The sequence below is a fragment of the Artemia franciscana genome, chromosome 16 (assembly GCF_032884065.1).
Source record: "Artemia franciscana chromosome 16, ASM3288406v1, whole genome shotgun sequence".
NCBI classification, from domain to species: domain Eukaryota; kingdom Metazoa; phylum Arthropoda; class Branchiopoda; order Anostraca; family Artemiidae; genus Artemia; species Artemia franciscana.
In genome coordinates this window covers 1,585,787-1,601,321 of record NC_088878.1, presented here as the reverse complement: position 1 = coordinate 1,601,321, position 15,535 = coordinate 1,585,787, and the positions used below count along the sequence as shown (strand labels likewise).

The 15,535-nt window shown below is 35.8% G+C and overlaps 1 protein-coding gene across 13 annotated transcripts in view; it reads right to left on the bottom strand.

Moving 5' to 3' along the window:
• The window catches only part of LOC136036889 (uncharacterized), a 137,850-nt gene that overhangs the window by 101,192 nt on the left and 21,123 nt on the right, over positions 1–15,535 (bottom strand). For 5 of the 13 annotated variants that reach the window (XR_010619813.1, XR_010619812.1, XR_010619811.1 and 2 more), the window contains exons 2-4: positions 11,898–12,007; positions 7,762–7,964; positions 5,900–6,057 (exon numbers count right to left, since the gene is read on the bottom strand). Coding sequence is in view for 6 of the 13 variants with exons in the window: in XM_065719252.1 (XP_065575324.1) it covers positions 5,900–6,057; positions 7,762–7,872 (269 nt within the window). In the remaining 7 variants the exon portion in view is untranslated. Of the gene's footprint in view, positions 1–3,413; positions 3,687–5,899; positions 6,058–7,761; positions 7,965–8,876; positions 9,036–11,897; positions 12,008–15,535 lie in introns of those variants that run through there. The other 8 variants (XR_010619816.1, XR_010619815.1, XR_010619810.1 and 5 more) reach the window with 7 other exon arrangements.

The window sequence follows — 15,535 nt, the reverse complement described above, 5'->3', positions numbered from 1 at the left end:
TAGACCTCTTTTGTACATGTACCGCCATATGAAAGCAAAAACACGTATACCTGGAAGCAATTTGCTGACTGATGATATACCAATTCATATCAGGGTTAAGCAGGGCGCGGTTACTTCTCCCACGGTTTATAATAATGCAACGCTTCCAGCTCAGTGCCAACTTTCTTCGTGCTGTATATATAAAGGTACTGATTTGTCGATATTATGTTATGCAGACGACGTTTTTAATATTAGTAGGACTATCAGTGGGCTAGAAAAATGTTTTTTGGAGATTTGTAAAAACTACAGTGATATTAGACTTTCCCTAAATGCTGAAAAATGTGATGTTTTGATTTTTAATGAAATAGATACAACTAGATCATATAATATATCTATACATCTGAATGGTACAGAAGTAAAGCCTTGTGTTAAGTTGAAATATCTTGGCCTTCCTATTGGCAAAAATCTGAAGAAAACCAGGGTATTGATGCTAGAAAGTATGGAAACGAAAATCCGTCGTGCATATGGTACCATTGTTAGTTCTCAGTTTCATTTGAATAGAGCCTATCTTGCGAGAATTTACAATAGTGTCGTCCTGCCACATATTCTGTATTTAGTACCGTTTTACCCTATATTTAATGAATCTGACCATCTTAGGATGAAACGCGTTTCTTTCGTATTTGATAAGTTTCTGTTGCGAGTTCCTCCGTGGACCCGCAACTCCTATTTGATGAAAAAGTATAGCTTGTCTGACCCGTGTGCTAAGTTAGCTGAGCTGAATGTACACATGTGCAATAAGCAAACCGGCCATGAATGACAAAATGTTGTTTTTTGACGTGGAATTATTTTTGTTTGTATTTTACAATGTAATTACGATATGTTGTTTCTTTCTTCTTTTTTTTCCTTTTTTCTTCAATGTACTCCATCACTTCATTATTTTGTATGATGGGTTATAAATAAATACATACTTAAATAAATATACGAAAATGACCGAATGGGGGAAGTGGCCACATTCGTGCAACAAGAAGATGCATATGATGCTATCCAAAATAACCAAGACATGCCTGGATTTACCATTGACATCGGAATGAACCTTGACAGATCAATAAATAATTCAAAAGCAGAACTATCACATATCACTCAAATGAACAATACCGAATTCTTAACTTTAGTTCGCCAACTAAATTCGGAACAAAGATTCGTCTTCGATACGATTTCAAATCTGTCAAGAAAAACAGAAAAGCCATATTTTATTTTCATACCCGGACGCGCTGGCACCGGTAAGACTCAAGTACTAAAAGCAATGGTTCAGCAACTTGTTTTGATCCATAAGAAAGATATTGAACACGATCCGGAGAAGACTACTATATTATTGTGTACACCAACAGGTAAAGCTCCATGTAATATCGGAGGATCAACTTTACATTACGGACTAAGTTTACCACTAAGTAAAGGAATGAAAAACTTCAAAGATTTGGCAGCTGATAAGATAAATCAGCTGAGAGTGAAATTGAAGAAAATGAAGCTTTTAATTATTAACGAAGAATCTATGGCAGGAGCGAACATATTCGAAACACTGTAGAATAATTCAAATAATTCAACACTGTAGAATAATTCAAACCTCAAAGCTTGATGTGTGGTTGACAACAATATTTAGCCTAGTTAGGATGAAAGGTCTCATAAAGACAATTTGGAAAGCCAAGCAAGCAATTAGTGTATTAACAGGCATTGGTGCCTCATTTTTGTACATGAAGAGCCACTGGCATGATAACAGAAAGCCAAATGAGAATGATACTCCGAAGGAGGAACCTCCCAAAATAGTCAAAAAAGGACCTAATATATGTATTTTCAACAGCTTTGGAATCATTTGCAACTTAGAGTCGCCAACGCCCAGAGAGTGCATGAAGACTGACCCGCGGGATGGCAAATACATACAGAGGTTCTAGCCCTATTTCTGTACTGCCATTTTGAAGTTTTGAAGTTTTAAGTTGTGAAAAGACAAATTTTTACTGAGTTTTATACATGCTATAAGTTATTGCGATTGTTACTTTTATTCGAAATGATAAATCATAGACTAAAACAAATCATGACTTTGGAGGAGTATCAATTCTCTTCTTTGGAGACCTGTACCAGTTACGATCTTTAGCAAGCCATTATGTATTCCAATCCTCTACTAGCCCTTACGAAGCTCCCTTCCTTAGTTTCTGGCAAGATAAAATCATGTGTGAAATTGACGAAATTATGATACAAAAATTTACCGAAGCTTTGAATCGCTTAAGAACTGGAGATCAAATTGAAGAAGACATTCAACTGTTTCAAACAAGTAAAGTCCCTAAAGCCCCATTTACAGTTCAACATCTTTTCATGTCCAATACTTTGGTAGACAAGTTCAATGCAGTAGCGCATCAAAACGTAGCAACAGAGAAGAAACAATATACCCCAAGATTCCGTAAGAGGTGATGTCGTCCGATCCCTTAAACAATATTTTCTCAAAAAGGCCAAACACCTACCACTTAATGAGGCACAAGGCTTACCATTTGAGCAAAAACTCGCTATTAAGGAACATGTAGAATTGACCGTCAATATAGAAGTTGGCAATCAACTTGCCAATGGATCAGGAGGATCCATTGGCAATATTATCTGGATCCTGTTTAACGATAAAATGCTGGTAAAATTACTAGAAACACCATCAAAAGTAGATTTCCGAATGAAATACTGAGAGACTGGATTCAAATCTTCCGCACAGTATGGATGTTCAGAATAACGAAAAAAGAATGCAAAGAAATAGAAAGATTCGAATTACCTTTGCGACCATCCTCTACCAAAACCGTACACAAAGCACACGGGGACATCTTAGAAGAAATAGCGACAGACGTAACAGGTTCCAGAGCATTTCCTCACATTCGCTATGTTGCATTATGTAGAGCCAGGTTAATCCAAGGTTTAAAGATAGTTCAAATCAATGAAGATAAGATATCAGTATCTCCAGATGTACAAGGAGAGATGAAAAGACTACGACAGGTTCCATTCAATGACCTAACACAAAATTCCACCATAGAAACTTTAAAGTCGTTTTTAAAAATGTTCAATCGTTTCGAAGGTACCGTACGTCAGAGACTTGTAAATACACGACAGACCTGTTGAAGCAGGCGTACTATTCTTGTAGGTAACACGACTTGTACCTTCAATAGACAGCGAAACGCTTACAATACCCGGTTACAAACTTTCTAGAAACGATAATTCAGGCAACATGTATGGCTCTGCCGTATATGTCTCTGAAAACCTGAGTCAAATCTCTATAAAGTCGAAAACTAAAGGCGTAACAGAATTGAGCTAATATAAATTAAAATAGAGCATCCACAATAGACAAATTTCATATTTTACATATTCAAGACACCACGTGCACATTAATAAACTCATTGGCTGCATAAGCGACTTATTAACCCCATGTATTGACAACGGTCATATAATCTTGTTAGGTGACTTTAATATAAACGGTAAAGAAACAACAAATACTGAAAAGAATACTTTACACTATGCCCTTACTAACCATCGACTTCTACAGCTCATACACAAGCCCACTACAGTTAACGGCTCAATAATAGATCTGATTTTCACAAGCATACCCTCTGATCAACAGCATTCCGGAGTACTAGAACAATATTACAGCGACCATTATCCCATTTTCATCACTTTTCCAAAATATGCTAAAAAAGATGAAACACCAAAAAAGAAAATTCGACAAGAATACAACAATGAAATAATAAAAAAAGAACACAATAAAATTCATAAAGAAGAAAAGAAACGCCTTACGTAACTAATTTATCTTCTTTACAGGTAGAATGCCGAACACGAAGAGACTACAGGAACATGGTATTTACAAGTTTATCTTTGTAATAATTGCCAATAAACAAAGAACAGCAAAATCGATAACTCTAGTACCAAGTCTTATTATAGGTTCCGCCCTCGTCACAAGTGCCATATGAGCTCTTGGCTGTTGTTAAAAGAAGGAGTCTCTTATTTCTTTAAATTTCAAATATAGACAGGCGTACCTTTCTAAAAGCTAACAGACAAATACCGGTGCAATAAGAGAGTCATTCTTACTCCCACCGTTAACACGTGCCATTTAACCGAGCACTAGGAAAACTATAGGCTCTACAATGATCTTAGTTCTATGGCTATCTATCTTAGTTCCGTCCTAGAAATGACGCATAGACGGATGATAGATAGACTTATCTATTAACAAATGAACCGACAACACTTTCACACAATCGTCTGATAGATTGCACTATCGTCACCTCACGTCCTACCGTCTTCAAACAGTTCATGGTAACGAAATGCAAGTAAGGAGGGATGCTGTCTCTGTCTCTCTTTTTTGAAGCCAAGTAATTACCTCTAAAACATTACATGATTTTTTAAATTTTGATGGATATGGAACTTTAATAAAACCACCCTTTATAAGAAAAGTGGTAAGAATGAGTGTAGCAATTAGCCTGGTATCTGCATGTAGCAAATTACTTAGCGTGGTAATACTTTCCAAACTTTAAAATGCTGTAGAATACTTTGAAAGTGCTTTTTAAATACTGAAAAATACTATTTGAAGATAAGAACAGCTTGTTTTTAGGAAGGGGAGAGGATGTGTCGACCGGATTTTTACTTTCGGATTAATAATTGAGGAGTGTCTGAGTCATCATACCTCCTTAGTTCTGATAATATACCAGATAAATAGATTAAAGCGATTATTGCCATGTTCGAAAACAACATTGCTATGGTTAACGTAGGAAGTGAGATTAGTAGCTGGTTTCACGTTCAATTAGAAGTTAAATAGGGTTGAATTCTATCCCTATTTACATGGATCATTTTGATGGACTTTGACCTGAAGAACACGGCAAAGGCTATGGGAGAGCATGGAATCAAGTGGAAAGGTAAAAGTCTTCTACACTTATATTATGCAGATAATTTTAGTTTCCTAGAAAAAAATATCAGCAAGCTGAATGATTTTAGGAGGTTTTGAGAGTTCAGGGTGCAAGAATAGGTTTGAAAACTAGTATTAACAGGACTAAGTCACTTAGCCTAGGATTAAATGATGGTGAAGAGGTGATGTGGGATAACAAGAAGATCGATCAAGTGGATAGCTTCAATTACCTGGGTAGCATCAATAGTGAAGACGGTGGGTGCAGTGGACATACTAAAAGTACAATAGCCAAGGTATACAGTGTTTTTTTTACAGGAAGAATTGAAGATAGGCCTGTGTACCAAGATTAAAATATTGGAAACTACAGTGATAAAAGTGGTCAAATACGTTTCCGGAAAATGGACGCTCCGAAAAAAAGAGCATGATTTATCGGATGTTTTCTAGGGGAACTGTCAATGGATTGTTTTGGGTTACTGTTTGACTGGCTGTATTTAAAACAGTGAGCTAAACGAAAAATTTAATGCCACTTTATGGGTCTGTAATGGGAGAAAGGGTGAGATGGTTAGGACACGTCTTGCAAATGAAGGATGACATATTGGCAAAGGTCGTCCTTTTCGGTCATCTATGAAGGGATTGGGGAAGATCGTCGTCAAATGGGTTTGGAAAAAGGCCGTAATAAATTATTCAAATGAAATTGCAACTTCTTGAAAGGGTTTAAATAGGGAGGCTTTGAGTAGGCTGGGATGGTTGAGGAGCGTGCAAAGCGGTGTTGGCCTCAGGCGGATTGGTACTTCGGTGAGTTATTAGTTCTAGTTTCTTGTGATAAAGGTTACGCATCAAGTTCCACTTCTCTTACTACCTTTGTTATAATTTGTTGTTTTGTTTACTATGTTGATTAAACAAAGTTCAAGTATCAGTTTTAAATTAGTCTTTGTGAATCATGTAAGTTTTATGAGAATTTCTCCCCCTCCCCCATTTTATAGAAGTAAAAATAATATCGCATACCTGTGACAGATATAATCTACGAGTTCAGCCACAAGGAATACAAATCCAACAAGAATTGAGCCAAGTATAATTGGAAAAAGCAGATCATCACCAAATCCTACAAACTGACTACGCACAATCAATTCCGCAGGGAAATGCACAGTAACTGGTACAGAAGCCTAGAAATAAATTCATTAGTTTATAAAAACAATTTATAAAAGTTTTTTAAAACGATAAAGTGGAGAGGAATAACTTACTCAGTAGACATAAAGATTAGCTTGGTGAAGCTTATCGTATTTTGGAAAAAATAAATAACTCTAGAATGTTGTTCATAATACCAATACTAAAGTCATGAGTTTTAAACAATGACTAACTAACAACGGGGTTGGAGGTCCACTTGAAAAAATTTCTTGGAACCTACGAAAATTAAGCTAAATCTTATTATAAATACAAATACATAGTATATCATAAATTAATTAAAACCCCGACCCGTTCCAGGGTTGGTGGTCCCCGGGGAAAGTCCCTCCTCACGAATGTCTTTCAGATATCTGTCATTCCGATATCTCGAATGTCTTATGGAGTATATTTAGAAACGCAGCTAGGAATATTAGCAAAAATACTTTAAGAGGGAGGTGGCGTCAGTACAAGATATATCTGAACGACAGATTATGCGAGAATAAGAAGAAAAAAAGGAAGTAGAGAAAGTGTTAAAATATATATTATAGAAGATGTCAGCCGGAAGTTAATGGGTGAAACTAACGAATATATGGAAGAGACAGCCAAACAGCACAATAGTGACATATTGGGCTAGCTGTTAAGAAATTGAGAGGAGGTAGTGTCCAGGTCAAGATAGGGCCATGCCTCAATTAACGATGAGGAAAGTGTTAAAGCGTGATGAGCAGAACATTTATGTTAATATTTTAAACCATGATAAAAGTTGTTGGAAATTATACAGAAAAGAAAGTGAATAATTTTATCATTCACATTCAATCATAAAAATGATTTTAAATGCCATGGTTAGCAAAGATTATAGAACAGTACATAATTATTAAGCATTACAAATTAAAAACTACACTTAGCATGTTCTGTATATATGATTGGAAAATAAATAAACCTGAACCTGAAAACCCCAAACATAAATCTAATCTTACTGATGTCATTTATTAATTTTGCAAAACAATATTATTTTTTTTTCTCAGCCTAGTGTTAACGAAAGGCGGATCTAGAGCAAAATCTTGGGGGACCCGATGTTACAAGGGCGCCAATAACTGACCAATTTGACAAGTTTATTCAAAAAAAGGAGTGAAAAGCAGACGAAAAAACCACAAAATCATGGCACCAGTAAAATGTTGAAAGGGGCCCAGGGTCCCTTACCGGTCCCCTGGATCCACCAGTGGTGTTGACAAGGATTTTAGTTTTCGTCACATTTACAAAGGATTGTCTCTCCACCGACTGTTGATGTTGCCTCACAAAAACATAACCCTCGGTTTATATGGGTGTTTGTGTAAGACAAATTGCCACAAAAGTTGCCTAATAACAGTTTATTTCTTTAACCAAAAAAATACTTGACAAAGAAAGCAAATTGCTTAACTGTGAAAATAAATCACCAACAGAAGAGAATATTGTGCATATTGTGTGCATATTAAGTATAGTTTTACTATTGTAACTGACGCACCACGTATTTAAATTTCCTTCTACTGCATCGATCCTATAGTTCGTGGTAACGCGGCTAAATTGAAATCAAAACTCTAAAAAACAGAATTTTGATACCAATAGATATATTTTTAAAAAATGGCTTATTATGCTGATTCGAAATATACAAGTTTCATTAAATTTGGTGCGACAGATCGGTTATGGTCAGAACACCAGAATTTTTTTTTTACCTTAATTGTATAATTTACGTCACATTCCACCCTTGCATAGCTGATTAACGCTACGTTGACAAAGGTGATGCAGAGGCGATCTAACTGCCAATATGCAATTAGCTCACGCATCGAAAGCGTGAAATCAGCGGAATTTCAATGTTTTCCATTGAGAATTGTTTGTGCCTTTGAGTGATTAAATATAAGAAAGCAGACTTCTTCAACTGAAAGTAAGGATCAGCATTATAACTTAAACGAACAGAAATTATTACGATAAGAGGATTCCCCTCCACAATACCGCACTCTTCACGTTAACTCTATTTAGGATTTCCAAAACACTATGTTATTCTAATTTAACAAACCTTGTGTTTCACTTTTTGTTCTTAGAGGATTAGGATACAAAATCATACTTTAGCGTAAAGAGAGAAGTATTTAAGAAGGGGCATCCCTCACGTCCCATCACTGAAAATTCCCCCACAGAAAATTTGCTTCCCGAAGTATATCCGTTTACTTCCCAAAAGCAAATACTATGTGTAAGCAACAGGCAATAGGCTTTTCTTTTTTGAATAAAATGAAAAAAAGCAAGTTTCTAACAGAAAGTGAGGAACGACATTAAAACTTAAACCAAACAGAAAATGTTCAGTATATGAGAGGTGCTATTCCCTCCTCTACTCCTCACTCTTTCACTGAAGTTTGACTCTTTACCACAACTCTACATTTTAAACAATGCAAACTTCAGCTTAAAGAGTGAAGCGTTGAGGAGGGGACAATCCCTTTACGTATAAAGAATAATTTCTATTCGTTTTAAATCTTAATATTGCTCCTTACTTTCAGTAAAAAAAACTAATTTTTTAAATTTATTTTCGAAACATTTTTCAACTAATATTGGTTCGAATTTGGCTCACCGTAAATGACAATTTCAAACCAAATTTACAAATTAATTTTGAAAGCTTTAATCCTTATATGAAGGGTCCCCCCCCCTATACATTACCTTACTCTTTACGCTAAAGTTGTTAGCACTTTTCAAATAGCTTCTTAATCTAATTAAAAAGCCACCATTTTCAGTAAACGCTCTAAAAATTGGGACAAACAGTCAAACTTTAGCACAAACAGTAAGGTAATAAAGAGGGGGATACCTTTAATATGTGGAGGAGCAACCTCTCACTCGTGGAAATCTCATTCATTGAAACTTCATCCAACGTAAAGTAAATTTTCCCCCGTTAAATTACCTCCAGATAGTTCCATCCTCGTTGATAATCATCCCTCCTTGTAAAATTGCTTGCACACAGTTCAGCCTGAAAAAGTTCTCCTTCGCATTCTTTCACTTGAGTAAGATTTTAATCTCTAATCGGTTTCTCCAATTTCCCAGAAATCAAACAACGCGGAAAATAGCCCCCAGATAATTCCGCCAGAACATCCCAACATGAAAAATTGGCAGAAACCATAGTACTTACGGACGGCACTGATGTTTTCAATTATTTAGTATTTGTTATTAAAGTATTTATATTATTATTATTTATTCAACTTAAGACCAACTAGGGCCACTTACAAAAAAAAATAGAAAAAAACAGATAAATCATTAACACACAAAAAACAATCAGCAACAACAACAAAAAAAACAATTCATCCGAAGCAAGTATCCTTGTCTGGATAGAAAGAGAAGATGTTCTACGGAGCTAAGGAAAAGATGGGAGGCCACCACCACCAAACATTCCGGATACACTACAATTCGAAGGAAGATTAGGAAGCCACCGTAAAGAATTGTTATAAAGAACCCGAAGAGAATTCTCACACCTAACAGACAGAGATTGTACAAAAGCTAGACCGTACAAATGAATGCTGCAGGCTCTGAAAAGAAAGCATCTTACAGAAGGGTCACAACTCCCAAACTTACGAATGAGTATGTTAGCCCTGCAGCACAGCGAACGTGAAAGTGCCTTAACATGAAGCTCATCACTCAGAATTGGAACCACTGTGAATCCAAGATATTTATAGGATCCAACAAAAGATAATGAAACTCCAACCAGGTCATCAGCATAACTCAGGTTATTGAAGCAAACACCACCAATGAAACAGCCAACCCCAGTTTGTGCCAAATGCAGGTTAAGATCATCCACATAAAGGTTATAAAGCAACGGGGAGAGGGCCCCACCTTGCCGCACACCATTCAAAACAGGAAAAGACTCACAGAAATATCCACTCCATTTGATTTTGAAACGCTACACTTCAAACCAGTATTGAAGAGTTCCAGTGATACGACGATCAACTCCTTTAGTGTCTATTTTGACAGGGCCTTCCTAGGGTGAGGCTGTTTTTATTCCTCGCATTCCCGTGATTCAAACAAATCTGCCTTTTCAATTTAAAAGGTTGCAATTCCCAATTCGATTAGCATTTGCAATCACCATTAACAAAGCTCAGGGGCAATCATTAGAAAAATGCGGTATAGATCTTAATACGGATTGTTTTTCCCATGGACAATTATATGTTGTATATTCAAGAGTTGGTATACTGGACAACCTATTTATATGCACAGACAATGGGACTGCGAAGAATGTTGTATATACACAAGTTTTACGTAGATAAAAATGAACACCTTTTAGCGGGGGGGTAGGCTTGCAGCTCAGAGAGAAATTACCAAAAGAAAGCGTGTCAATGTATTACAAGAGCAACGAGAAACCAGGCTTGTGGATGAAAGAGAAAGTAAAAAAGAATGCGTGTCGAGGAATTACCCGAGTATATCAGAGGAATTACCAGATATATATCCGCCGATTTTACGCAGTTAAAAATTAGCACCCTGCACATGTGTTGTTGGGATAAAGGTAAACATTTAAAATAACTAAAAAGGAGAAAGAAAAAAACTAAAAAAAGTAAAAAAAATAAAAAAAGGAAGTAAAAAACCAGGGATTACAAGAATTCAAAAGCCTTAAAAAGAAAAACAAAACTTTGAAACTTAGATATTATTGTTAGAAATTGGACTTGGTTTAATAATCAAATATCTTTGAAAAAACCGCAATATGAAAAGACAGCAAACTGTCTGCAGTTAGAACACAAGGGACAATGAGAATCCATACATATAAGCCTGTCGCATGCCATTCTGGGGCCCAGCGGCTACCCCGCCGGGACCCAGCTAGTTATATTATATTATTATGATCAGTATCACGAGACCCGTTTGTATAATTAACTATAATTAATTACGATAAGTGATGATAAATATAAATAACAATAATACATGTATTTAACAAGCTTTTGGAAGGCTACATCTAACGTACATACATATATTTCCAAAGAGCGAGAGTCCTACAATATATAATCCTGCGATACAGTGGGAGTCCAGGACTCTCACTGTTCCGGAACATCTCCTACTATTATTATTCATGTTGATTCATTATTTCTCTATTTTTTATTAATATTATCATCATTATAGAAATTTTTATTTTCTTCTTCTTTGTAATGATTTGACTTGTAGCATACTAATAAGAGTGAAGAATTTTTATTTTTTTTTGTCCCTCGCCTTGACACATTATATCCAAGGAAATTAAAAATTATGAGCTTTCTGTCGTTCTCTATATCATATCATTTGGTTTGTATGTTATTTATTCACCTTTGTGCTTATATGCCAACCTGCTATGGTATTTAAATTGTTTCTCTTTTTCAATAGTGTAACTCGTTTCCGATAATTTTTCTCCATTTTTTTTTTGTTTCATATATTTCATTTTTATGAAAAAACAAGAAATTAAAATAACATTATACATTTGGTATTCGATTGGATTCTCTTCCCCTCTTAAGTGGCAAAACGTGTGTGTCAGATGGCTCGTTTTTGGTGGGTTTTTATTTCTATATTGTTGCTATTTTTTCAAAAACAGTCTGTTAAAATGGAGCTTTTATGGTAATGGATGCATTCTGAGGCAGGGGTGTCATTCTCCCTCTTTTTTAGGGAGGGGGTCAAAATTTAGAGAGGGAGTAATTTTTTTATGAAAATACAAGAGTATTTTCTATTTTTTTCAAAATCTAGAAGGGGGAGGGTATTGATATTTTCTCCACAAAAACAATTAACAAAGTACACCCTACCCACACACCTCACGTCCCTGATTGATTAGCTAAAGATGTAAATTATATGAGTAAAAAAAACTGTAAAAAATGAAAAATGGAATATTTACCTCTTTGTGGGTAGGCGTAAAGGATTTGAGTTAGAGCCTTTTCACTCAGCGTTTGTTCAAACTTGGTTATCAAAGGAGTGACCGAGGATGCTCCCTTTGTCCTCCGTCAACTGAAAACAATTTAGAAATTGTAAGAAACATCAGTTGAGGCAAGAATAATTACAAAAATATTCGTAATAACTATACCAGAAACTGGTTTTTGCCTTCATTTTAGGTAGTGACCAGAATGCGGAGACCAAGAAACGTGTCGCATTTGCGATAGAATTTCCCATATATGACAGTTGTATGACCGTGCGCGACCCCCTCCCTATCTACTGTGAGATCACTTCGAGTAAAAATAGTTTTAAGAAATAACAATGGCCCCAATTAGATACCTTTGAGAATCCTACAATAAATAAGGAATAGGCTACAATATACATATGTGTACTACACCACTTAGTACTGATTTTTCAATTATGGCATCAGACAATATCAGGGGATTAGCGGATAATCTCACAAGCAAATACAAAATTAATCTAAATATCTATCTAGCCAATTCATGAAAAGGACTTTACTTTTCTTAAATTTATTCATGGGCTACGTCGAAGCAATCTAGCTCCTTTCAGCTCCTAATTTGGAGATTTTCAGTTAATCTGGCTGGCCAAAAGGCAATCAATGACCAGGGTATAAATGTCCTTCTGGTCTTTGAGGCGAAATTTCAGGGTAACGAGTAGTTGTGCATCCAACTGCAAAATTGGCGGATGACGACACAAGCGAGTACGATATGGATCTAGAAATCTATCCAGCCTATTCGTCAGAATTCTTTTTTCTTCTTCAATCTTTTCAAGAGCTAAGTCAACGTCATCTAGGGGACTCCCTATCAATCCTTCCTCTGGAGGTTTTCAGCTAATTTGATTCGCTAAGAAGCAATCAATGATCGGGTATAGACGTTTTTCTCATCTTTGGGGCAAAGTTTATGGGTAGCAGTAGTACTAGTTATCTGGGTAGTGGTTGCACATCTGATTGAATCTTCAGATTTTAGACTTTTCGCACAACTTCTTGTATGGTCAGGTTAGGTTTGTTACATTCGAAGCTGATATACTGGATATTTTTTAATTGTTGGCTGTGAATCTGCAACTGGGATTATATGTCTGCTTCCTATTGAACTGGTGTGCAACTGGATCATCTTCTTGCTTAAATGGATTTATTGATGTTTCAAATAGATCCATACTACTATCATCCAAGAATGGGTTGCTTACGCCATCTAGTGATTCCAACGGGTTAATCGGTGATGTTGGCGCTAATTCTTCGCTTGAGATCTTCTAAATCTAAATCTGCATATATATTTAGACTATAGATTGCATGTTTGAAATTCTGCTGAGCTACCCTCCCTCTCCTCTATCTAAATCCTCCTGGTTGTAGTACTTTATTAAAGGTTTAGTAAATTTTTATTTTAGAGTGATATTGCAGTTTATCAATAAGTAATGACACCACACCATGGATTATCATTATACACATTATGCAGATTATTGTTGCCTTACCAACAAATACAAACTTAGGGGCAAAATTTCGTTTCCTAATTTGGAACTTTCAGTTAAGTACTGTCTTAATTAGTGCAATGACTTTTTATAATTGACGAATAACAGTAGAAAGAATTCTCCAATTTTTGACGATAAAAGAAATAAGACAAATACTGCTAGTGAGACAGAAACAACACGCTATTCTTTGTGTGTGTGTGTGGGTGTGTATGTTACTTGAAGCAACGCCCAAATACAAGTTAGGAACGGTTATTGGTTCTGAAGGATAAGAAGGCGTGAATCATCTTATGCATAAATCAAAACAAAGTAAAATCTGCTATCCATTATTTGTGAATAAACCTCTAGAAGTTTCCAAGCCTCTTGGTCCCAGTAACCGCTTTACATTTGTAATTTACTAGTAATTAAATGGTTAATAATAGTTTGAATTGAAGAACAGAAATTGTGTTGAATTTTATAATAAAATTCCACAGGCTATTTTCGAAAAAAAAATAAAGGAAAAAAGTTTCCAAATTAGACATATGACAGCAGGAATAAATGTACAGACGATATACTGTTCTTCGACTTCTATCTACTCTAATAATATTACGCATCCTAGGAATATAGAACACCCTAGAAAGACTAAGATATGACTTTGATATTCTTGATTTAAGACTATTTTTTATCATTTTAACTTAGAAATACTGTTTTTAAAAGTCCAAAATAAAAACCAATTTTTGAATGGTTAGACACATGGGATTAAAAATAGACATTGATATTGATCAGGATCTTGGAATAGGTTTTTTTGTCGTGTGCTAAAAATGAGATATCAACTTTAAGTATTAAGCATCAGCTTCCTTTCATTGCAAATAAATGGAAGTTATTTGAATTGGTGAGTGAATCATTGCTGCTTACATTTAAAAAGATAGCACTTTCAGCTTAAATTATGAGATTACTCGACTACTTTGTTATTTATTAGATTCTCATTCAATGATAAAATTAATGATAATGATGAACAGCTTCCTTTCTTATATTGGACGGTAAAACTTCATAACAAGAGCTAAGAGCTCATATGGCACTTGTGACGAAGTCGGAAGAGCCAAGAGCCAAGACCTTATATGGCACCAGCTCTAGCGCAATTCTAAAAACCAATAGTTTGATTTAAAACAAAAATCAGAGGCTTAATGCCGGTCGGGATTTAAATTAAGAGCTCTGAAACACAAGATCCTTCTAAATATCAAAATTCATTAAGATCCGATCACCCACTCGTAAGTTAGCAATACCTCAATTTCTCTAATTTTTCCTCTCCTTAGAGCCCCCCAGATGGTCAAATATGGGAAAACAGCTTTATCAAGTCAATTTGTGCAGATCCCTGACACACCTACCAATTTTCACCGTCCTAGCACTTCCAGAAGCGTCAAACTCGCCAAAGCACTGACCCCCCCCCCTAACTCCCCCAAAGAGAGCGGATCCAGTCCGGTTACGTCAATCACGTATCTACAACATTTGTTTATTCTACCCACCAAGTTTCATCCCGATCTCTCCACTCTAAGCGTTTTCCAAGATTTCTGGTTTCCCCCTCCAATTCCCCGCAAAATCATCAGATCTGGTCGGGATTTAAAATAAGAGCTCTAAAACATAAGCTCCTTCTAAATATCAAATTTCATTAAGATCTGGTAACGCGTTCTTAAGTTAATAATACCTCATTTTTTTCTGAAATTACAACCCCCCCCCCCCACCCCCAAAGAGAGCGGATCCATTTCCATCATGTCAAAGAGAGCATCCTCGGTCACTCCTTAGATAATCAAGTTTGAAAAAATGCTGAGTGAAAAGGCTCTAACTCAAATCCTTTACGCCTACCCACTAAGAGGTATATATTCCATTTTTCATTTATTTTTTTTTACAGTTTTCATATAATTTACATCTTTAGCCAATCAATCAGGGACGTGAGGTGTGTGGGTAGGGTGTACTTTGTTTAATTTTTTTGGAGAAAATTTCAATACCCCCCCCCCCTCTAGAATTTGAAAAAATAGAAAATATTCTTTTGTATTTTCATTAAAAATTACTCCCTCTCTAGATTTTGACCCCCCCCCCCCAAAAAAAAAAGGGAGAATGAAAAAAATGAAGTGACACCCCTGCCTCACA